The 21,649-nt window shown below is 42.2% G+C and overlaps 2 protein-coding genes across 4 annotated transcripts in view; one reads left to right on the top strand and one right to left on the bottom strand.

Annotated features, from left to right (window-relative positions):
• sec23a (Sec23 homolog A, coat complex II component) overlaps positions 1 to 21,649 on the bottom strand; it is a 151,234-nt gene that overhangs the window by 12,514 nt on the left and 117,071 nt on the right. The window contains exon 13 of the mRNA XM_038780953.1: positions 4,631 to 4,737. Coding sequence (XP_038636881.1) covers positions 4,631 to 4,737 — 107 coding nt within the window. The remainder of the gene's footprint in view (positions 1 to 4,630; positions 4,738 to 21,649) is intronic.
• Positions 6,928 to 21,649, top strand: part of LOC119955092 (histamine H2 receptor) — a 95,482-nt gene continuing 80,760 nt past the window's right edge. For 2 of the 3 annotated variants that reach the window (XM_038780974.1, XM_038780966.1), the window contains exons 1-2: positions 6,928 to 7,940; positions 20,650 to 20,800. In XM_038780974.1, the coding sequence (XP_038636902.1) occupies positions 7,241 to 7,940; positions 20,650 to 20,800 (851 nt within the window). In that variant the 5' untranslated portion in view covers positions 6,928 to 7,240. The remainder of the gene's footprint in view (positions 7,941 to 20,649; positions 20,801 to 21,649) is intronic. The other variant, XM_038780982.1, reaches the window with a different exon arrangement.

Below are 21,649 nucleotides of genomic sequence, written 5' to 3' on the forward strand. Positions count from 1 at the left end.
CATTGACCCTTCCTAACGCGTCCGCCCAGAGGCTCTCCTTTATGTCTCCCCCCAGCTCCTCCTCCCACTTTCGCTTCAGCTCCTCGGTTTGGGTCTCCTCCGAACCCATAAGCTCTTTATGTATGTCTGAGACACTCCCCTCTCCTATCCATCCTCTAGAGACCACCCTATCCTGAATCGCCCTTAGTGACAGGAGTGGGAAGGTTGGTACCTGCTTCTGCAGAAAGCCCCGTACCTGTAAACATCGGAATTCATTTCCCCCAAGCCAATGCAAACTTCTCCCTTCTTGATTATTTTTAAACAATTTAGATATATGCACAGGTTGCAGTGTTTCAATATGAAAAGCTATCCCCCAAATATAAAAATTGATGTAACTCTAGAATGTGGTAGCCATAAAAAAAAATTGTAATCATGTGTGTAACATCAAGCCATTTTTCAAATGGCAAAATTATTATTTTAGGCAATAAATCTTATACGTATAGGACATCCTTTGATGCCCATGCAAAGAATATTCATATTGGGAATCTATAAAGACTATTTAATATATAAAATATTTCAGGATTAAAAACCTCTCTTAACCTTTGGTTACATTATTGCATTTTCAAGTTTTATTATATTTCATCTACAGAGCATTAATTCAACAGTACATTGCATAATACAAAGCTTTTCATTGAAACAATCTACCTTATCTTTTAGGGATTGTTCTGAAGTTATGAGATATCATAAACACAATATAATTAAAATGGAAAAAAAAGTAGAGCAAATAAAATCTCCCTGGGCAACTCAACCCAAATAGACCTTAAGAACGATAAGCATAAAATTGTTTGCAATTGGTGAACATTTGCCAATAATTAATATCCACATACATGAGGCATTAGGTTATTGATTTAAGGCTACTAATTCTAGCACCATTAACATTAATTCACATGATTCCCAAGGCCTGATCATCAATATCAGCAAAACATGATTGTTTACTAGTTGTTCTGTGGTGGAACACATCTCTCCAAAATAACAAATTGCCATTTATATTAAAATAATTTTGCTTGGTGTTGAGCTTTCAAACTTTATGCCATCCACATAATTAGAAATGTCACATCCTGCAGCAGTGCATAATTAAAGCATTTTACTTATCACCCTGCTTCACATCACTGAGTGCTCTTTATTATTTAAATAAAAAATCAATTTCTTCACACAATTAGATTAATTCAGCAACATATTGCATGATTTCTTTATTGGTTCCTCGCTGTCTCTAGTTTCTTGCCACGTATCTTATATCTTCTGAATATTCGGAGCCAGTATTCAATTTAATTTGGTTTTACCATTTCCTTAGTCTTGTATGCAAACACCCTGGTGTGAATGACATCCTAAATGTAGTGATGACTGATATGGATGGATTCAAGACTTGGGAAACTGAAAACTGGGGTGGATACATGAACATGCTTAAGGCAAATCGGGCCAAATTTGGAGTCGTGTTGGGCAGGGGTGGCACATTGGCACAGTGGTTAGCATTGTTGCCTCACAGGGCCAGTGAACCAGGTTCAGTTCCAGCCTTGGGTCACTGTCTGTGTGGAGTTGTATGTTCTCCCTGTGTCTGCATGGGTTTCCCCCGGGTGCTCCAGCTTGCTCCCACAGTTCAAAGATGTGCAGGTTAGGTGGATTGACCATGCTAAATTTCCCCTTAGTGTCCAACAGTTAGGTGGGGTTAATGGGTTACGGGGAAAGGCTGGGAGCGTGGGCCTAGAGAGGGCGCTCTTTCAGAGGGTCGGTGCAGACTTGATGGGCCAAATGGCCTTCTTCTGCACTGTAGTGATTCTATGTGGCCATGTTTACAACAAGCTAAAACAAATAAGGTTCGAGTTGACGGGATTGCATCAAATGAATTTGGCAAGCACTGATGCAGATAGTGTATCCAGATGCAAGCACATTTTTTATGGTTATTGAGAATATATATATTACACCAGTATCCCAGGGAAAGAGTTAAATGATGCAATCACTATTTTATACCATGTTCTGAAATAAAAGGTCCACTCCCCAGAAAAGACCAGCAATCTAATGGGAAGGAAATCAAGGTTTGTGTTGTTTTTCTAGAACTGAGGCATTAAGCATAAAAACAATGGATTCACAATTAACTGTGCTATTAAAGGAAGTCTCAAAATTTGAAAGCAACTCATAAGCCATTCATGTGGCCTTATATTGAATAAAACTACAGTTAATTCAATAAACTAACCTTATTGAGCAACGAGTTAAGTCTAAACATCTAGAATTAGCACATTGTACTTAATTTCATAGTTTCATAGAATTTACAGTGCAGAAGGAGGCCATTCAGCCCATCGAGTCTGCACCGGCTCTTGGAAAGAGCACCCTACCCAAGGTCAACAACTCCACCCTATCCCCATAACCCAGTAACCCCACCCAACACTAAGGGCAATTTTGGACACTAAGGGCAATTTATCATGGCCAATCCACCTAACCTGCACATCTTTGGACTGTGGGAGGAAACCGGAGCACCCGGAGGAAACCCACGCACACACGGGGAGGATGTGCAGACTCCGCATAGGCAGTGACCCAAGCCGGAATCGAACCTGGGACCCTGGAGCTGTAAAGCGATTGTGCTATCCACAATGCTACTGTGCTGCCCCAGTTGTTTATTTTGTTTTAGGAGGAATGGATATTTTATTTCTCACTTGATTTGTGCCTGGGTAAGCCATTTGTAAGGCAAGTGATGTCGCACAGCAAAAATGGCCAAAGATCTTAGTCACTGCAAGTCCCACCCTCCACGATAGCTTTCTTTCAATCAGCAGCATGATTAACTTATCAATTTCTGTTTCTCAAATTTCTAGCTTAGTGTGCCAACTGACCTGCAATGTTTAAAACCAAAGCTAAAAAGTGCCAGTACATTTGTATTTCTGAAATTAAATGATTTACTTGTGTAATTTCACGAAATGCTTACATCTGCTACCGGATGTGATAATTTAACACACTATTACTGGGACATTTTTAAAAACTATTTACAGAAGGCCACTATCTTGAGGAGAGACAGCTTTGCACTGAAAATTTTGACAGAATTCTCCCATCCAGGAATATGTCCCACAACGGGAGCAGGGACAGGGCATGTTTCCTGTTGCACAGGCGGACAGGAGGCTGTGCCGATGTAATTAATTATGGATCAGGGGAGTTTGCAGCATCTTCCTTGGTGGGACGGGTCTGCTGGCACGCACCCTGCCATTGTACCCAGGTGTCATATTGAAAAGGCACCCAACATCACTGACCCAGTCAGAAAGAAGATGGACCTCCAAAAGAAAGAAGATGGACCTCCGCGAAGACACTGAATCTGGAAGATCCACCTGAAAAATGCTTCCCCCCCATCAGTGCTGTGGTGTTCCAGGGCCCCGTGTCATGGACAGCCCCCATGCCGAACTCCGAAGGCAGCCCCAGGCCTTCTTCAGTTAAGTCCTAAGTTTTGCATGCCACGTTGGTCCAGGTGTGTTCTGGAATGGCGTGGTTTTCCGCATCCTATTAGCGGGTGCAAATCGGTTTCATGAAGGATTCCTGACAGCCATGGTAGGTAGGATCAGATAATTCCTCTGTAAACATCAGGCTGGCGTGAAACCGATTTTTGGGCCTCCTGCCAAATTCTCCTCCTGCACCCTCCATTGATCCTGCATGGAGGGCATGGGAGAATTCCACCCATAACATCAGATCCTTATATTGACAATGTTTGAACTGTGTTATATATTCATCGAAAAATCATCAGAATTCAGCTTGCTATGAAATACAAATACAAAGGAAAACTTGAAAATTGGGTCCTTGTTTATAAAAACAACACAGATAACAAAGGGCAGGTGGGGGGAGGTGGGGGGGGGGGGGGGAGATGTTGAAATTCAAATTCCATAAAAATGTGCAATGAAAAGTCTAATGATGACCATGAATCCATTGTCGACTGTCGTAAAAATCTATCTGGTTCACTAATGTCCTTCAGGAAAGGAAATCTTCTGTCCTTACCTGGTCTGGCCTACATCCGGCTCTAGGCCCATGGCAATGTGTGACTCTTAAATGGCCAGCAAGCCACTCAGTTCAAGGGCAATTAGGGATGGGCAATAAATGCTGACCCAGCCAGCGTCAACCTCATCACATGATTTAGTGCATTAAAAAAATATTTAAATGCTTAAAATAAAAGGGTGGAACATAGTAAACGGAAGCAGCAGTTTCCAGTAGTTGAACGACCATGAATACAAGATTAAAAAGCAAGATCTAGAAGCGAGACTTTTTTGGACAGTATTGTGAAGCTGAGGGTGGTGAAGCAGCAATGGGAGATACACAAAAATAAAATCTCACACACCTGATGCAGAGAATTAGAAATCTAAATTAGATGCAGTGCCTCAGTGACTAAAAATCATAAGTAAACTCAAAGAATAAAAGAGCAACATAGCTATAGACTCGTAAATTTTAAATGGAATTTATAAAATTGGGAATGTGCTGATTTAAACAAAGTACCAGATTTGTACTAGCACAAACCTGCTCTGCATCTCTATTAAATTCGCTCAATAATGTGCACCTAAATTCTCCACTAAAAATACAAGTTAAAATTTCAAAAATAACTGGGATAGGCATTTAGGTTTTACATACTTACTTTCTGGCAATTGTGGCAACTCTGATGCGCCTTTGTCCACTAGAATGCTGAAACTGTGTCACAAACTGAATTGCACCTCGACCACCTTGAGGAATTGGAGCATTGTGCTGAGATTAACACAAAATAATATTTGGTGTCAGAAAGCTTGCTATATAAAAATGCAACAATCATGAAAAAAAAATCAATGGAATAAATTAGTGCATAACACTGTAGCATTCAATTTTACCTTTGGATGCAATGTTTTTTTAGTTCACCACCCACTTCTCACTTCCAGTTCATAAGCAGACTCACTCAGCTGCCTAGTGAATACGAGACTGGAGAGGATGCAACTCGTCTTATGATTGCTGACCCAAGGCATGTTCCAAATTACTGTTTATGTGAAATAAGTGTTTCTCAAATCAGTGGATTTACAAGGCATTAAGCATCCATGAAAAATTGAACTAGGGTTTGGATCTGCTTTTGTACGTTCTTCAGACTAAGAGTGAAAGCCGCTGTGAAAGAGGCAAACAAACCTGCATCTACATCATCTGTACGATCATTATTTATCCAGGTAAATTCTCAATTCTAAGTTACTTAAGGTCAGAACAAATGTATCAAAAATGTAAGATACACAAACATTTCACTTCGGTTTTACAAAAGACACGTTTTAGAAAGGAGCAATTCAGTATGGTTATTCCTGGAGAAAATAAATGAAACTGTCATACCTCACATATATAAATGTCAGCCATGTGTGGAAAACAAAAGAGTGATGCACACAGTAGAGAATTTAAAATATGTTAAGTCACTAAATTTCAAACAGCTACTCAGATCGCATCCAAATGAACACTTCAAATTTTAGTTTTGGCTTTGTGCGAGTAAAGATATACTCTGCATGATCAATACTTTAATTTGGAAAAAACAGATCTATCTATTGCAGTAATTTACAGAATTTTTAAAAAAAACTTTGTTCTTTGATCTTTATAAAAGGTCTTTTGGAACTTTACTAAATACTAGCTCATTTAAGTAGTGGAAAATAGGAGTAGAAATCAGGTTCATACCAGGGGCTGTTGAAAAATTCTACTGCTTTTCATCATTTTTATTCTCCCACAAAACCCTTGTTATTCCTTTACTCATTTAAAAAGACAATGCACCTAAAAATATTAAACAACCAAAATTGCTTTATGACAGTTTTAAGATTTATAAGTAGTATGTTGCAATAAGTTTTCATCTTCGTGACTGCACCGTAACAATTTTACAAAAATCTCAAATTTGCAATGCAAGTTACAATTCTGAAAATGCAGAAGAGCCAATTAGCTTCTTGGCTATTAAACTAAAACCATTACCAAGTGACAGCTGTTTTATCTATCATATAGTGCACTTAACTGCAAAACTGTCCATATTTATTATCCAACATGCTATTTTATCTCGACTCAGTATTTACACATTGATAAATATTGAACTGGAGAACAAAAATAAAACTGTGCCCTTTGCGTGCAAGTAATGCTAAAAAGTATTCAAAAATAATCTACAAGATTTGAATCTCTGTGCCAAGAGATTTTAGAGAAAAGATAGTTTACCATCTTCGGTGTTCATTTTTCAGTCTACCCCAGAAGCTTGCGCGTACATGAAGAATATTCAATGGTATAATATTGAAATAAAAACAAAATGCTGGAAACACTCGGCAGGTCTGACAGCATTATGTTTCTCTCCAGATGCCTAATTTTTTTAAACCGTTCTGATAGCTGGAGGTATAACAGATTTTAAGCTGGTGCATAGTAGGGAAAGGAGGGGAATGAAAAAAGACAAAAGAGATGGTCTTTGATGGGGTGAGAAGTGGAAAAGACTAATTGACAAAATGAGCGAAAGGGACTGTGTAACAAAAGCGAGAGATGTAATTGGTCAAACAAGGAAACAATTGATGAGTCTGAAGGAGGTATAAATGGCAATAGCAGAAATATCAATAGGTTCTCTCTGGAAAAATGGGATCAATGGCTGCAATCTGAAATTATTACATTCACCATAGAATCCAAATGGACATGAAGTGCATAATTGGAAGATGAGATGCTGTTCCTCAAGCTTCCAATAAACTTCATTAGTACAGTGTTAATAGGCCAAGAACAGAGTGATCAAAGTGGGAGTGGGTGGAGAATTAAATGACAGGCAACCGGAACCTCAGTCATGCTTGCAGTCTGAGCAAAGGTGTTCTGCAAAGTAATCACTCCATACATAGAGGAGACAGCATCATGAACAACAAATACAGCAAATTAAATTGAAAGAACACAAGTAAGTTGCTGTTCACATGGAAGGAGTTGAAGACTACTGGGTGAGGTTTCAAAAGGTTGTTGGTGCCTATGGAGCGGAATGTGAGAAACCTTTCCCTATTTTCCTGAATGTAGCATAATCTACACAATATGCAATTATTTTCGATTGAAGAAGTTCTGTTTAATTTCAGAGAGTCTACTTTTTTTTTTTAAAGTGCAGCCAAGGAGTACTGAATGATTCACAGTGAGACTTCAACAATAATTTCTAGCTGCTTGATTATATACTGTAGCTTCTGACTGGAGTACCTTTATCTGTGCGAACCAGGGTTGAAAAAACAACAATTTCTTCAGACCACTTAATGAATTTTTAATGAAGATGCTCTCCATTACAGTTCTGTATACCTGCCTAATGATTCTTACTTGTGTTGGATCCATTACGGCAAATATTCTATTGTTGTTCATACTTGGATTCAACCAAAAGTTGCAGAAGGACACATCAGTACTTATATTTAACCTCAGTATCTGTGATTTGATCCTGGGACTGTTAGTGATTCCTGTAGGAGTGCACAATACTCTGTTTGATGGAGCTGGTTATAGCAGACAAGATGCATGGTGTCAATTCTTTGCTTTTTTCTATGTACTGCTGCAACTTGCCTCTGTTCATTCTATGACCTGCGTGACAATCGATAAATTTGCTGAAATCTGTTTGCCTCTCAGTTATGTACAACTGTTTACAAGACGACGAGCTTGGGTAACCATTTTCTCTGTCTGGATCTACTGTATTCTAAATGCAAGTTTACCCTTTGTAGGTTTAGGACAATACACATATGAAGAACACAGATATATCTGTGCACCAAGTTTCAATTCCTCGTTAAAAGCCTATTGTGTGGTCACTATAGTCATAGGAATATTTCTTCCAATAATGATAGTCTGTTGCTTAGCCATTTACGTTGTACAAATTGCAAGACATCAAGCAATACGAGGAACATTTGAATGCAACGAACAACACTGTTATTCTGTGCCAGAAAAATGCTATCTGAAAAGCACAATCATACTGGTTTCAGCAGCATGTAAGTTGCCTTTTAAAAATCTGTTCTCTTTTGTATGACACTATAAAATCTTTTTTACATTTTGAGCAGCATGACCTATGCAAAGTAATGTTCTTTTGTGGACAACACTGGGGAAAAACCCACACTTGGCCAGATTTTCTTGTCTTGGAGGAATTGTAGTTTTCTGGAATTAAATCTTATTTGGTTTGGATTAAAGGTTGGTTGATGCATGTGTTTTCCAAAATGAAATTAAACTTCAAAGTGTGTTCAACTATCGTCATTAAGCTACAAAACCTTGACATTAAATCTCAAGGCTACATGAAGGATTGTTCGCAGAAAACAATGTTACTGTATTCCATTTAATGCCAAATCAAAATTGGAAGCTCAGCAACTTGGGGCTCAAAAACAGTTATTTAAAATGGCATTACATAGCTAGGTTTTCATTTTACAATGGTAATGTGTTTACCAATTAACTCTTGAATGTATTATTATTTAATTCATGTTTAAAATTCAAAAAGTCTCAGAAGTAGTTTTGGGTGGAAAAATAATCACTAACTTTCTGTATACACTGTAATCAATTAAATTCAGTAACATTGAAAGTACAATATTAGTTTGCAGCTAGGTCATGTAATACACTTTTATAATAAAAAGAGTATTGCATCATATAACATATGTAGTATTGCTCTTGTGCTATGCTAGCCCATCCCTTTAATGCCCCCAAATCGAACTTGTACAAATAAACAAGGCTTGATGTCAGAGTTTACAGTTTGCAAGGTCCTTTTAAATGAAGGGACCCGCACATTCCATTATTATTAGTTACCCTTAGAGCAGGGGTAGTGTAGTCTTAATTTCGGTTTGGAACTGATCGGGTTTAATTCTTCCACTACTATCTAAAACATGGCAATACAATTCTGTTCCTGGGACTTCACTCAAAGTTCAATTACCTCAATAGCAATACATCTGACTTTTTGTTGACAGAGTGTACATGTTATATAAATATACATATTAGACATAAAAAGACATACAAAAACATGCCAGTGTTGCATTCCAACGTTAGCCCTTATTATGCAATATAGTAGTCAAAGGATTTAGTTTTAATTGTCTTGATTAAGGAAAAAGTACTAACTATCTTCATATATCAGTAAGTCGATACCATATAACTGTATACATAAAAGGAAAATGATCATATACATAAATAGACTCTCTAGAAAATAGTAAAATCCTTTGAGGTTTTTTTGAGTTTGTCACGATTGAGGAATAATTCAGGTAACACCTATCACATCCCACAATATTGCTTTCAAAGATACATATTTCTGTCATGCTTGTAGTATATACTTAAATTAAGATACAGTTGTACTGTGTAATAATCCACAGGAGGCAGGAGTCCCGTCACACCAATATTTATTTCCAATAACTAGATACAAGAGCAGTTCCGAACAGTGCTGCTAGCATTCCAGTCAACTTAAGACTGGGGCACAAAGCCTACACAGGTGCTTATATGCGCCCCCTCAATGAGCTATCATTGAGGGAGCTCATACTCCAATTGGCCAACCAATAATGCCAATTGGTGGTCAATACACCCCCCCCCCCCCCCCCCCCCCCCCCCGAAGGTCCGAGGAATTAGGAATTCCTGCCAGCTGGCATTCCTCTGAGCTTCTTCCTGCTCCTCATGTCCGGGTCTGTCATCTCTATGTCGTCCGCCGAGTCGTTCTCCGACGTGGGCGGGGTGTACCTTATAGGTGTCCGTCTTTTTCTTGTCGACCTCCTTGGAAGTTGTTCTTCCTCCTCCTCGAGGAGAGGTGTCGCAGCGGCCTCGTCGAACGTGTCTATCTCCGACTCTGACGACTGGATGACGGGGTCTGGAGAAATTGCTCGGGGCTGGGGTGTGGGTATCTTTTCCGTCTGTGCCTCCAGGTGTGGTTCCGCTGCCCTTATTTGGTCTAGGTGTTTCTTCAGCACCTTACCTCCTATCGAAACTTCATAGGATATGGGCCCTGTTTAGGACTCTACCGTGCCTTTGACCCACGTTGGTCCATTCCCATAATTCTTGACCCAAACCGGTGCCCCCACCTGGAAATGTCTCTGCTGCCAACTATTATCATGCCCCCTGCGTTGGGCCTCCTGTTGTTTTTCCACTTTCCCCGTTAAATTTGGGAAAAGGAGACTCAGTCTCGTTCGCAGCTGCCTTCCCATTAAGAGTTCAGCTGGCGGTATGCCCGTTGTGGAATGCGGTGTGGTCCTGTAATCAAACAGCCAGCGAGAGAGCTGTGTGTCCATTGACGCTGCTGGCTGCTTCTTGAGTCCCGCTTTTAGTGTCTGGACCGCTCTCTCTGCCAGGCCGTTGGACGCTGGATGGTAAGGGCCCGTTTTGATGTGGCGGACTCCGTTTTCTTTTAGTAATTTTCCAAATTCCCCACTTGTGAATGCCGTTCCGTTGTCCGACACCAATACCTCCGGAAGTCCACGTGTTGCAAATGAGGCCCTGAGCTTTTCGATTGTCGATGCTGTGCTTGCCGTGTTTACCCGGTGGACGTCCAACCATTTGGAGTGGGCGTCCACTATCACCAAAAATATTGAGCCCATGAAAGGGCCGCGTGGTCAATATGCAGGCGGGTCCACGGTCTGCCTGGCCATTCCCACGGGTGCAATGGCGCAGCTGGTGGCACTATTTGCCCCTGTTGGCACTCCTGGCACTGACGTACCAAGGCTGCTATGTCTGTGTCCAATCCTGGCCACCAAACGTAGCTTTGAGCTAGCATCTTCATTTTAGACACCCCTGGGTGTCCGTGATGTAACTCGGTTAAGATTGCCCGACGGCCCTGAGCTGGGACTATTACCCGGGCTCCCCATAGTAGGATACCGTCTTCAACGGTTATTTGGTCCCTTCTGCTCCAGTATGGGTGCATCTGGTCTTTCCAGTTCCCCTGTTAGCAGTAAATGCTTCATCTTGGCTAAAACTGGGTCTTTGTGCGTCCACTGGTAGGGTGTCCAAAAAATTTAGAGTCATTACTGTCTCCTCTACTTTCAGTATTAGCGGCGGGGTGTCCGGGAGGGGAAGTCTGCTCAAAGCATCTGCATTTACTACTTGCGTTCCCGGTCTGTGCTCCAGAACGTATCTATACGCCACCAGTAGCAACGCCCAGCGTTGGATTCTAGCTGATGCGATCGGGGGTATTGACTTGTCTTCTTTTAATAACCGTAATAACGGCTTATGGTCCGTCACTATGGTGAATTTCCGCCCGTACAGATACTGGTGAAATTTTATTACTGCAAATATCACCGCCAGTCCTTTTTTCTCGATTTAGGCGTACCTTCTCTCAACTGCCCGCTTCCACGCTGGAAAATTTTCATCCAATCTAATTTTAGGCTTTCAGCCAGTTCCGTCCAATTAAGCCCTCTACTATCGTCAACGGTAATTTGAGCAATTGTTTCTCATATTCCACGAGTACATGAGTCGTGCCTAGAACTTCAAGGGGTTCCCCCGTGTAGGTTTTAAGTTTCGTCGATGTTTTTGTTAGGGTTAGTGGCTGGAGTCCATCTTTGCTTATTTTAAAATGCTGCCACTCCCATTACTGATACGGCCGCCCCCGTGTCTATTTCCATTATTGTCGGCCGACCGTTCACCCGTGGGGTAATCTTAATAGGTTCTGCTTTCTTCATCGTAATATTGTAGAATTGTTCCCCTTCGGAGGAGGATGGGGCGTCTAGGTTGTATACTTCCCTGCGTCCCCACCTGCTATTCCTCTTTTGCCACCTCCTTCTAGGGTTTCTGTCGCTGTTACCCCACTCTGTCTGGTGCCAAAAACGGTCCTTCTCTGTTGGGGGAGCCTCAGCCGGTACTTCCCTCTGTCTCCAGTTAGTCCTAGCAGATGTGGGGGCAGTTCTGGGGTTTTCCTTTGGCCCTCTATTCCTCAGGCTTTTCCTGAGAGCGGCTATCTGGTAGCTGGACCCTTTGTGGTAGTCCCTCTCACAGGTATCTACCTCCATTGGCGTGCCCTGTAGTTCCTGCGCCCCACTTGCTGCCTTTTCTAGGGCCAGTACGAGCTCTAACGCCTGCCTGCAGTCTAGCTGCGTTTCCGCCAACAGGCGCTTCTGTATTGTGAGGTTCTTTATGCCACACACTAACCGGTCCTGAAGCATTTCATTTAGCGTCGGGCCGAACTCACATTTTTCCACCAGCCTTCTCAGGCAGGTCAAGAAATTTGTGACTGACTCCCTGTCTTCCCGCTTCACTGTGTAGAATCTGTAACTACGCAAAATGAGGAGTGGTTTTGGGTCGTAGTGCTCTTTCACCAATTCCGTTAATTCTTGGAAAGAATTTGTGTCCGGCGCATCGGGATAAGTTAGACTACGTATAATGGTGAAAGCTGAGGGTCCGCACACCGACAGCAGGATAACCCGTCTCCTTTCGTCCGTAATTATATCATTGGCCTGGAAGAAGTAACATTCTCTCCGCATACTGGGACCAGTCCTCAATAGTCGGGTTGAATGCATCTAACCTCCCAAAAAACGGCATTTTTGAAATAGCAAGGCTTACCCTCCGAGTGCAGCAGCTGGTCTCCACAAAGTTCTTTGTTTACCTCGTCGCCACTGTAATAATCCACAGGAGGCAGGAGTCCCGTCACCACACCAATATTTATTTCCAATAACTAGATACAAGAGCAGTTCCGAACAGTGCTGCTAGCATTCCAGTCAACTTAAGACTGGGGCACAAAGCCTACACAGGTGCTTATATGGACCCCCTCAAAGAGCTATCATTGAGGGAGCTCATACTCCAATTGACCAACCAATAATGCCAATTGGAGGTCATTACATACTGCCTCAAGCCCTCAACCTGGCTTAGTCTTCTTCCCCACAGCAAGAATTTGAAAAACTAAAATTATATTTCTTGTTTGGAGGCAATGTCAAACAGATAGTTAGTAAGAAAACAAACTTTGTTTATAGATGTGGTATTCTACAAGCTTTAATTATGCAATTTAGATGAGGTGGTGGCATAGTGATGTCATTGGACTAGTAATCTAGAGGCCCAGGATAATGCTCTGGGGACACAAACTTCAAGTTCCACCATAGTAGAGTCATAGAGTCACAGATGTTTACAGCATGGAAATAGGCCCTTTGGCCCAGCTTGTCCATGCCACCCAATTTCTATCACTAAGCTGGTCACACTTGCCCGCATTTGGCCCATATCCCTTTATTCCCATCTTGCCCATGTAACTGTTTGTTTTTTTCTAAGGCATAAATTGTACCCACCTCTACCACTGCCTCTGGCAGCTCATTAGGGGCAGCACGATAGCATTGTGGATAGCACAATCGCTTCACAGCTCCAGGGTCCCAGGTTCGATTCCGGCTTGGGTCACTGTCTGTGCGGAGTCTGCACATCCTCCCCGTGTGTGCGTGGGTTTCCTCCGGTTTCCTCCCGCAGTCCAAAGATGTGCAGGTTAGGTGGATTGGCTATGACAATTTGCCCCTAGTATCCAAAATTGCCCATAGTGTTGGGTGGGGTTACTGGGTTATGGGGATAGGGTGGAGTTGTTGACCTTGGGTAGGGTGCTCTTTGCAAGAGCCGGTGCAGACTCGATGGGCTGAATGGCCTCCTTCTGCACTGTCAATTCTATGAAAAATTCTAGATGCTCACCACCCTCTTGTGTGAAGAAATTTCCCCTCTGGTCTCTTTTGTATCTCTCCCCTCTCACCTTACACCCATGCCCTCTAGTTCTAGACTCCTCTACCTTTGGGAAAAGATGTCGATTATCTACCTAATAAAAGCAAATTACTGCTGATGCTGGACTCTGAAACAAAAGAGAAAATGCTGGAAAATCTCAGTAGGTCTGGCAGCATCTGTAGAGAGAGAAACTAGCTAACGTTTCGAGTCTGATGACTCTTTGTCAAAGCTAACAGAGAAAGTTGGAAATATTTATACTATGGAATTCAATGTTCAACAACTTCAGATGATCAGCTCTACCCCACCTCGACCCATTTGTTTTCATCCCATTTCATTTTAATTGTCTTTTACCATTTCTTTCTTTCTTAATATATATTTAACCCCCCCCCCCCCCCCCCATCTTATCAACCTTTCTCCTCTTTGCTTCTCCTTCCCCTCCCCACACATCTACAGTTCATCCTCTGATGTTAGTTTTTCTGCTGTTTGGCCTTTCACATCTTTTGTTCTCTCTGGGGACTGATATTAGCACCCTTTCCCCTTGGTTTCTGTGGCCATTAGCACCCAATTTCCCAGTAGTTTCTGTGGCTATGACTCATCTTTCATTCTCACTCCACAGTATAAATATTTCCCACTTACTCTGTGTTAGCTTTGACAAAGAGATATCTTTTCTCTCCCTACAGATGCTACCAGACCTGCTGAGATTTTCCAGCATTTTCTCTTACATTTACTATCTTATCTATTTTATAGACCTCTATAACTTCACCCGTAAGCCTCCTATGCTCCAAGGAAAAAAGTCCCAGCCTATCCAGCCTCTCCTTATAGCTCAGACCATCAAGTCCTGTTAGCATCCTTGTAAATCACTTCTGCACTCTTTCTAGTTTAACAATATCCTTGCTATAATAGGATGACCAGAATTGAACACAGTATTCCATGTGTGGTCTTACTAATGTCTTGTACAACTTCAACAAGACGTCCAACTCCTGTATTCAATACTCTGACCAATAAAACCTTGCATGCTGAATGCCTTCTTCACCACCCTGTCCAACTGTGACTCCACCTTCAAGGAGCTGGAGCTATGAACCTTTACCCCTAGATCTTTTTGTTCTGTAACTATCCCCAACTCCCTACCATTAACTGAATAGGTCCTGACCTGTTTTGATCTACCATCATCTCACATTTATCCAAATTAAACTCCATCTGCCATTCATCGGCCCACTGGCAATCTTATATAATCTTCTTCACTATCCACCAATCTTGGTGTCATCTTCAAACTTACTAACCATGCCTCCTACGCTCTCTTCCAAATCATTAATATATAAAACAAATAACAGTGGACCCAACACCGATCCTGAGGCACACCGCTGGTCACAGGCCTCCAGTTTGAAAATACAACCCTCCACAACCACCCTTTGGCTTTGGTCGTCAAGCTAATTTTGAATCAAATTGGCTACCTCACCCTGGATTCCGTGAGATTTAACCTTTTGCAACAACCTACCATGCGGTAACTTGTCAAAGGCCTTGCTAAAGTCCATGTAGACAATGTCGACTGCACTGCCCTCATCTACCTTCTTGGTTACTCCTTCAAAAAGCTCAATCAAATTCAAAACACATGACTTTCCCCTTACAAAGCCAAGCTGACGTTCCCTAATTAGCCCTTGGCTGTAGATCCTGTCCCTCAGAATACCTTCTAAAAATTTACCCACTACAGAAGTAGGGCTACCACCAGTAGCTGGTGCTTTTTAAATTCATATATCTGAAATTAAAAGCTAGTCTAAGGTGACCACAAAACCATTGTCTATTGTTATAAAGACTCAATTAAGGAAATTTGCCATTCTTACCCTATGTTTGACTCCAGACCCTTGTGGTTGACCCTTAAATACCCTCTGAAATGGCCCAGCAAGCCACTCAATTGTATCAAACTTCTACAAAGTCTAGAAGGCAGCACGCCATAACCTTCTCAAGGGCAATTAGGGATGGGCAATAAATGCTTGCCCATCCAAAAATGCCCACATCCCATGAATGAATAAAAACATTCAAGCTGCTCTACACCCCAATGACACCCAGTGCCCATCTGCTATATTTTCTTCAAATTTGTTGTCATTGACATAATTACTGTATGGTCAACAGTCATCACAGGGCTGGCTGATTTTGCACTACTAAATTCGCACAAAATGAGATGACTGGTAAAATAATACAGCTGTTATTATTTTATTGAACCTATTTAGGCTTTAAAAAGTCAACATTTTAAAATGCCCAACCAATCATTAGTTATGAACGGCTCTCATTTTCCTTCATCCATTGCTGCGTCCTGAGCTTCCCTACTTGGGCTCTGCATCAACTCGAGTGATCAGAGATGATGCACTCTGTTATTTTTTCTCTTTTACACTTTTTGTTGCAGGTGTTCTATTGTTACAGACTTTGGCAATGTCGCAATCTATGAGGGTACCATTAAAAGTCTTACATATGGCACACACTCCTTATCTATAAACCTCCTAATTTTTGATTAACATTTCAACATTTATAACAGCAACTCCACATAACAGAATCTTGATACCAACAATTTACTGGTTACTATTATGATCCTGCACCAGACCCCAACAATGGCGAAGATACTGGATTGAAACCCCAATATTTAATTTTAATTTTGTAAGACTGTGAGAAAAGGATACGCCACCACAGGATTGATTTCACAAAGAAATAGGGAGATGGTATTTAAAACAAACTTTATTACTAACACAGTATTAAAATCTTTAACATCACATGAGAAAATAGCTTACAATTAATCCTTAAATAATACTACTCAACATAGTGAATACAATATGAAATGAAATAGAAAATCGCTTATTGTCACGAGTAGGCTTCAATGAAGTTACTGTGAAAAGCCCCTAGTCGCCACATTCCGGCGCCTGTCCGGGGAGGCTGGTACGGGAATACCCGTATATTCTACCTGTATTCCCACTTAAAAAAAAGAAAATAGACCATCTTAGCTCTCAATCCACCCTAAATACCAATGGCAGAGAGTAATACTGCTTTCCAGGGTTATTCTTTAAGAAATCTCTACAGAACAGATGTGACACTGGTCTGAACCCCTACAGGAACTCTGGCTGGATATCTTCAAATACTGTTTTCAACTGGCTTGTTTCAGCTTCCCCTTGTCCTCAGACACATCTGCACTGTTTTAAAGACAGTTTATCTCTCAACGCGATGGTGCACAACATCAGCTAGATCAGAACTCAACTGAAAAACATTTTCTCAAAAGTCTGAAGCCTTAGCTCCACCCAGCAACTACATCATCTCACTGAGCTGAAAACTAATCAACCCCTCAGGGAATCCCCTTAATCAAAACAAAATTGCATTACTCCAAGCTTTTACGATGGTTAATTACACCTTGGGCTCTTAAAAGCTCTGTTGTCTTCCAAATCAAGATTCTTTTAAAAACATGACTTAATCATAGAATTTACAGTGCAGAAGGAGGCCATTCAGCCCATCGAGTCTGCACCGGCTCTTGGAAAGAGCACCCTACCCAAGGTCAACAACTCCACCCTATCCCCATAACCCAGTAACCCCACCCAACACTAAGGGCAATTTTGGACACTACGGGCAATTTATCATGGCCAATCCACCTAACCTGCACATCTTTGAACTGTGGGAGGAAACCGGAGCACCCGGAGGAAACCCACGCACACACGGGGAGGATGAGCAGACTCCGCACAGACAGTGACCCAAGCCGGAATCGAACCTGGGACCCTGGAGCTGTGAAGCGATTGTGCTATCCACAATGCTACCGTGCTGCCCGCAATCAAACACACACTAATCCAGACTTTTAACCCTTACTTCACCAAATAATTACAATCCAATGTATCTAAAACTCTGCACTCATCACGTGACATATTCGTTGAATTGACTTAAATTACTTTGGATATATCAGAAACTGTAGTAAGCACAGAGAGATAGTGGGTTGGATTTTCATCATAGATCCAGGTAGCTTGAGTCATGGATTTTTCAGGTTCGACACTGCCACCACGAGGAAAAGTGCCCTGATGGGTGCGGCATGGAGTCAGGCCCTCCAGTACTGGATGCAGATAGGAGGCGCTAGGGAGGCTGCCGAGTGGTGAGGTAGGCCGTTTAAAAGGCCCACCTGGGTTCTCTGGGATCTTTTTGTTGAACATTCAGGGCAGCACGGTAGCATAGTGGTGAGCACTGTGGCTTCACAGCGCCAGGATCCCAGGTTCGATTCCCTGCTGGGTCACTGTCTGTGCAGAGTCTGCACATTTTCCCCGTGTCTGCGTGGGTTTCCTTCGGGTGCTCCGGTTTCCTCCCACAGTCCAAAGACAGGTTAGGTGGATTGGCCACGCTAAATTGCACCTAGTGTCCAAAAAGGTTAGGAGGCGTTATTGGGTTCAGGGGATAGGGTGGAAGTGAGGGCTTAAGTGGGTCGGTGCAGACTCGATGGGCCAAATGGCCTCCTTCTGCACTGTATGTTCTATGTTCTATTAGCCCTCTAGCTCTCATGCTCCTACTTTCAACCACCAGATCCCCCCAAGCCCATTCATGCCAACTCAGGCTTCTTACCACCCCCAATGGCCCTCATGCCCTCCATGCTAACTCATGATCCTTCCACCCTCAATACCCCCTCATATCATCCATAGCAACCCATGCTGCCAGCTACCTCAATGATCCTCATACTCTCCATGCCAACTCCTAGCACTTCCATGTCCATTCACCCAGTATACACACTATATATACAGAACAAGTGAACCTTATAGTAACAATTGTATGTGTAGAAATGCTTTAAAAAACAGCCATTCACAACTTTATTAAAATAAATGCTGATGGAGCAACCCTATTTTAAAAAGTGTCAATCAACCAGAGCTTTAATTATAATACCAGAAACTATTTGCACTGACACCTTTATAACAGTGACAAAATAGATTTTTTAAAAACTTGCCAATCAAGCAATATTTTTGTTTCTGTGCACCTGGTGCAACCAAGTAATGGAAGTCTGGGCATCCATAATAAAGCTTGGGTGTGGGTAGGGAGGGGAGGCATGGAAGGCGTGATGGATCATTGGTGTTGAGTGGGAGGAGCAAGAGGTGGCACAGAGGTTATGAGAGGTTATGAGAGGTGGGTAGGGGAATCACAGGCATGGATAAGACCTTTTGAAGCTATCTTTGAGAAGAGTTCCTGCATCCAGAGTAGAGTTTCACGACATCCCATATTCCTGTGGAAGCTGGCCCAACACAACAATTGTTAGAGATGGAGACTCAGTTCTTGAGAAGAGAGATCAACTCCAGAAAAACAGGGGAGACACATAGCATGAGAATGATACCAGAGTGAAAGTGTAGAGGGCGGAAGGGGACCGGGAAGGGCAGAGGGAAGGGGCCGGTGCTGGGGGATGGGAGGGGGTAGAAGAGAAGGGGCGGGAGAAGACAAGAGGGGTGGAGAAGGGGCAGGCGCATCATGCGTGGAGCAGGGGTTTGGGGTGGGGGGGGAAGACGGCGACGAGGGTGGGGAATGGGACAGGCGCCAGGGAACGTACATGTGCAGGAGCAGGGGATGGGAGTGTGGGAGGAAATAGTCAGGAAAGAGGAGGGTTGGGGGAAAAGAATAATAGAAGTGCGCAAGAAGTTAGATTGCCACTGCACTCCTGTTTACTTGCACCTTTTACACCCAACCTTCTGACTTGTGATAGATGTGAGAATAGTGCAGCAGGTTCCTGATTCCTTCGGTCGAGTGCAGTAGAGTCAGGGGAAAGGAAGCCATGAAGTAGTCAAGTTTAAAGGTGGAAAGGGGCAGTCAAGTGGCTGAAGGGTACTGAGTGGATAGTTGCGTTTTATTAAAGAATGAAAAAGGCCAGTAAAGAAAAGTTAGAAGACTGTGACCACAGTCAAAAAGTTAGCACCACAGTTAAAAGTAAAGTTGCAGGTGATCAGAGAACCCAACACCTGCTCATTTCAAGTCCAGTTAATTTATTTTTGAAAGTGCACCCAATCTTCTGGCCTCAAACGCACATTTTGAAGTTCCGAAGAAAGGAATTTATGGCAGGTGTCCCATTATTTTGGAGACAGGTCTTAATATTCCACAAATATGCAGTGCAACTCCAAAAATTAATCCTGTTTCAAATTATTGGAACCGTTCATATTTCCTCACAATTTGTAACTACACTGCTGTAAGAACTTTAAAATGGCTTCAGTGACTTCATTACAAAATAATTCTCTGCTGCATATATTTCTTTAAACTGTGGGACAGTAGAAAGTGTACAATCCTGCCTGGTACGTAGAGATCTATTTCAAAGAAGGGGCTTGTTGACTCAGTTGATCGTTCCACAAATTTTAGAAAAACGAAAGGCCATCTATATAATAAGAGATAATTTATATCAATTACCAATGTTTAATAGTATATTGCACGTGCATGGTTTTCATGACTGCACTACATCAAACATAATCTGTGCGTTCTACCTACTTGCTCCTACTTTAAAATAACCATTCGTCTAAGTGAACATGTTAGTATGGCGCTGTTTCCTAGGGCATACTCCAACAAGAAAAGAGATGCCTTCAGCCTGGAACTGCTATCCAAGACACTCAGTGCACCAGGTCAAGCTGCAGGAAAAAGATGACTTTCACATCCAACATGAGCATGAAGTATCTGGAGAGAGCTGAAACCATAAGATTTCTCTTCCCTGCCTAGTGAAGAAAAGTTTACCCAGGTCTAACTATGTGACGAAAACAGCGATAAACAGGAATAAAATAGAAGCTCTGATGGTTTAGCAGTTCTCGTGGGCATCAAGTTCAATGTGTTGAACTGCTGTGATTGTAGTTCTTAAACATTTTTCCTGTTAAAATGCAATTAACAAAAAAAAGTGCTGAGAAAATTAAATGCACTACACTGGAGATATTTCTGGTACATGGACGCAAAAAGTTAATTAGATGGATGGTCAGAATGGAGGGATATGCTGCCCTAAATATTGTTGCCATTTAAATCTGCATTTATGAGTCTGTGTACACGAAAAATAATCACAACAGCATGTATTATTTTCTTGAAATTGTTTCATTCTGTTTTTTCCCCTAGTTTTCCTTCTAATATGCTGGACACCATATATGATCATCAGCGTCTATGAAACTTTTGGAGGCAAAGCTCCTCCGTTTGCAGAAATGCTCTCCACGTGGCTTGCACTTCTCACCTCTGCTCTGAATCCATGGACCAATTCTCTGACACAGAAGTGCGTATTACCTTAATGTAATTAGACAATAGCGGATAGTGAGGGCTGTCACATTTATTTAGTTATCTTTTTAAGACCTTAGGTCAAGGGTTGAAATAAAACCTTGCATTTGAAGTTTACAATCAGAGCTTGGCATTGCCCACATACCTGTAACACTCAATTCTATCAAGCTACTTCTCAAATTTCAAGACTTACACTTTTGATGTAACTTGATGCTACAGTAGTTTAGACTATCATAGAATTTAGAATTTACAGTGCAGAAGGAGGCCATTCAGCCCATCAAGTCTTCACCGGCCCACTTAAGCCCTCACTTCCACCCTATCCCCGTAACCCAATAACCCCACCCAACACTAAGGGCAATTTTGGACACTAAGGGCAATTTATCATGGCCAATCCACCTAACCAGCACATCTTTGGACTGTGGGAGGAAACCGGAGCACCCGGAGGAAACCCATGCACACACGGGGAGGACATGCAGACTCCGCACAGACAGCGACCCAGGCCGGAATCGAACCTGGGACCCTGAAGCTGTGAAGCAATTGTGCTATCCACAAGGCTACCGTGCTGCCCCTCACCTTTTACCCTCAAATCAAACCCAAATCCAAAGCTGAGAAGTATTCTACAGTTACTGTGTGAAATGAGTTTGGGCAGATTCAACCCTGTTCCTACTGCAGAACTGCCTCGAACATTGTATTAAATTGGCACTCATTCAGAGACATGACAAAGTCTGGAGTGGAAAATGAAAAAGCACGAAAGCAGTTGATGATGCTGTAATGTTTTTAATGTCAGGGTTGACCTGGGAGTGCGCGGTGAAAACAATGCACAGGTTTCAGTTGTTCACGCGAGTTA

This window comes from Scyliorhinus canicula, chromosome 2 (genome assembly GCF_902713615.1).
Source record: "Scyliorhinus canicula chromosome 2, sScyCan1.1, whole genome shotgun sequence".
NCBI classification, from domain to species: domain Eukaryota; kingdom Metazoa; phylum Chordata; class Chondrichthyes; order Carcharhiniformes; family Scyliorhinidae; genus Scyliorhinus; species Scyliorhinus canicula.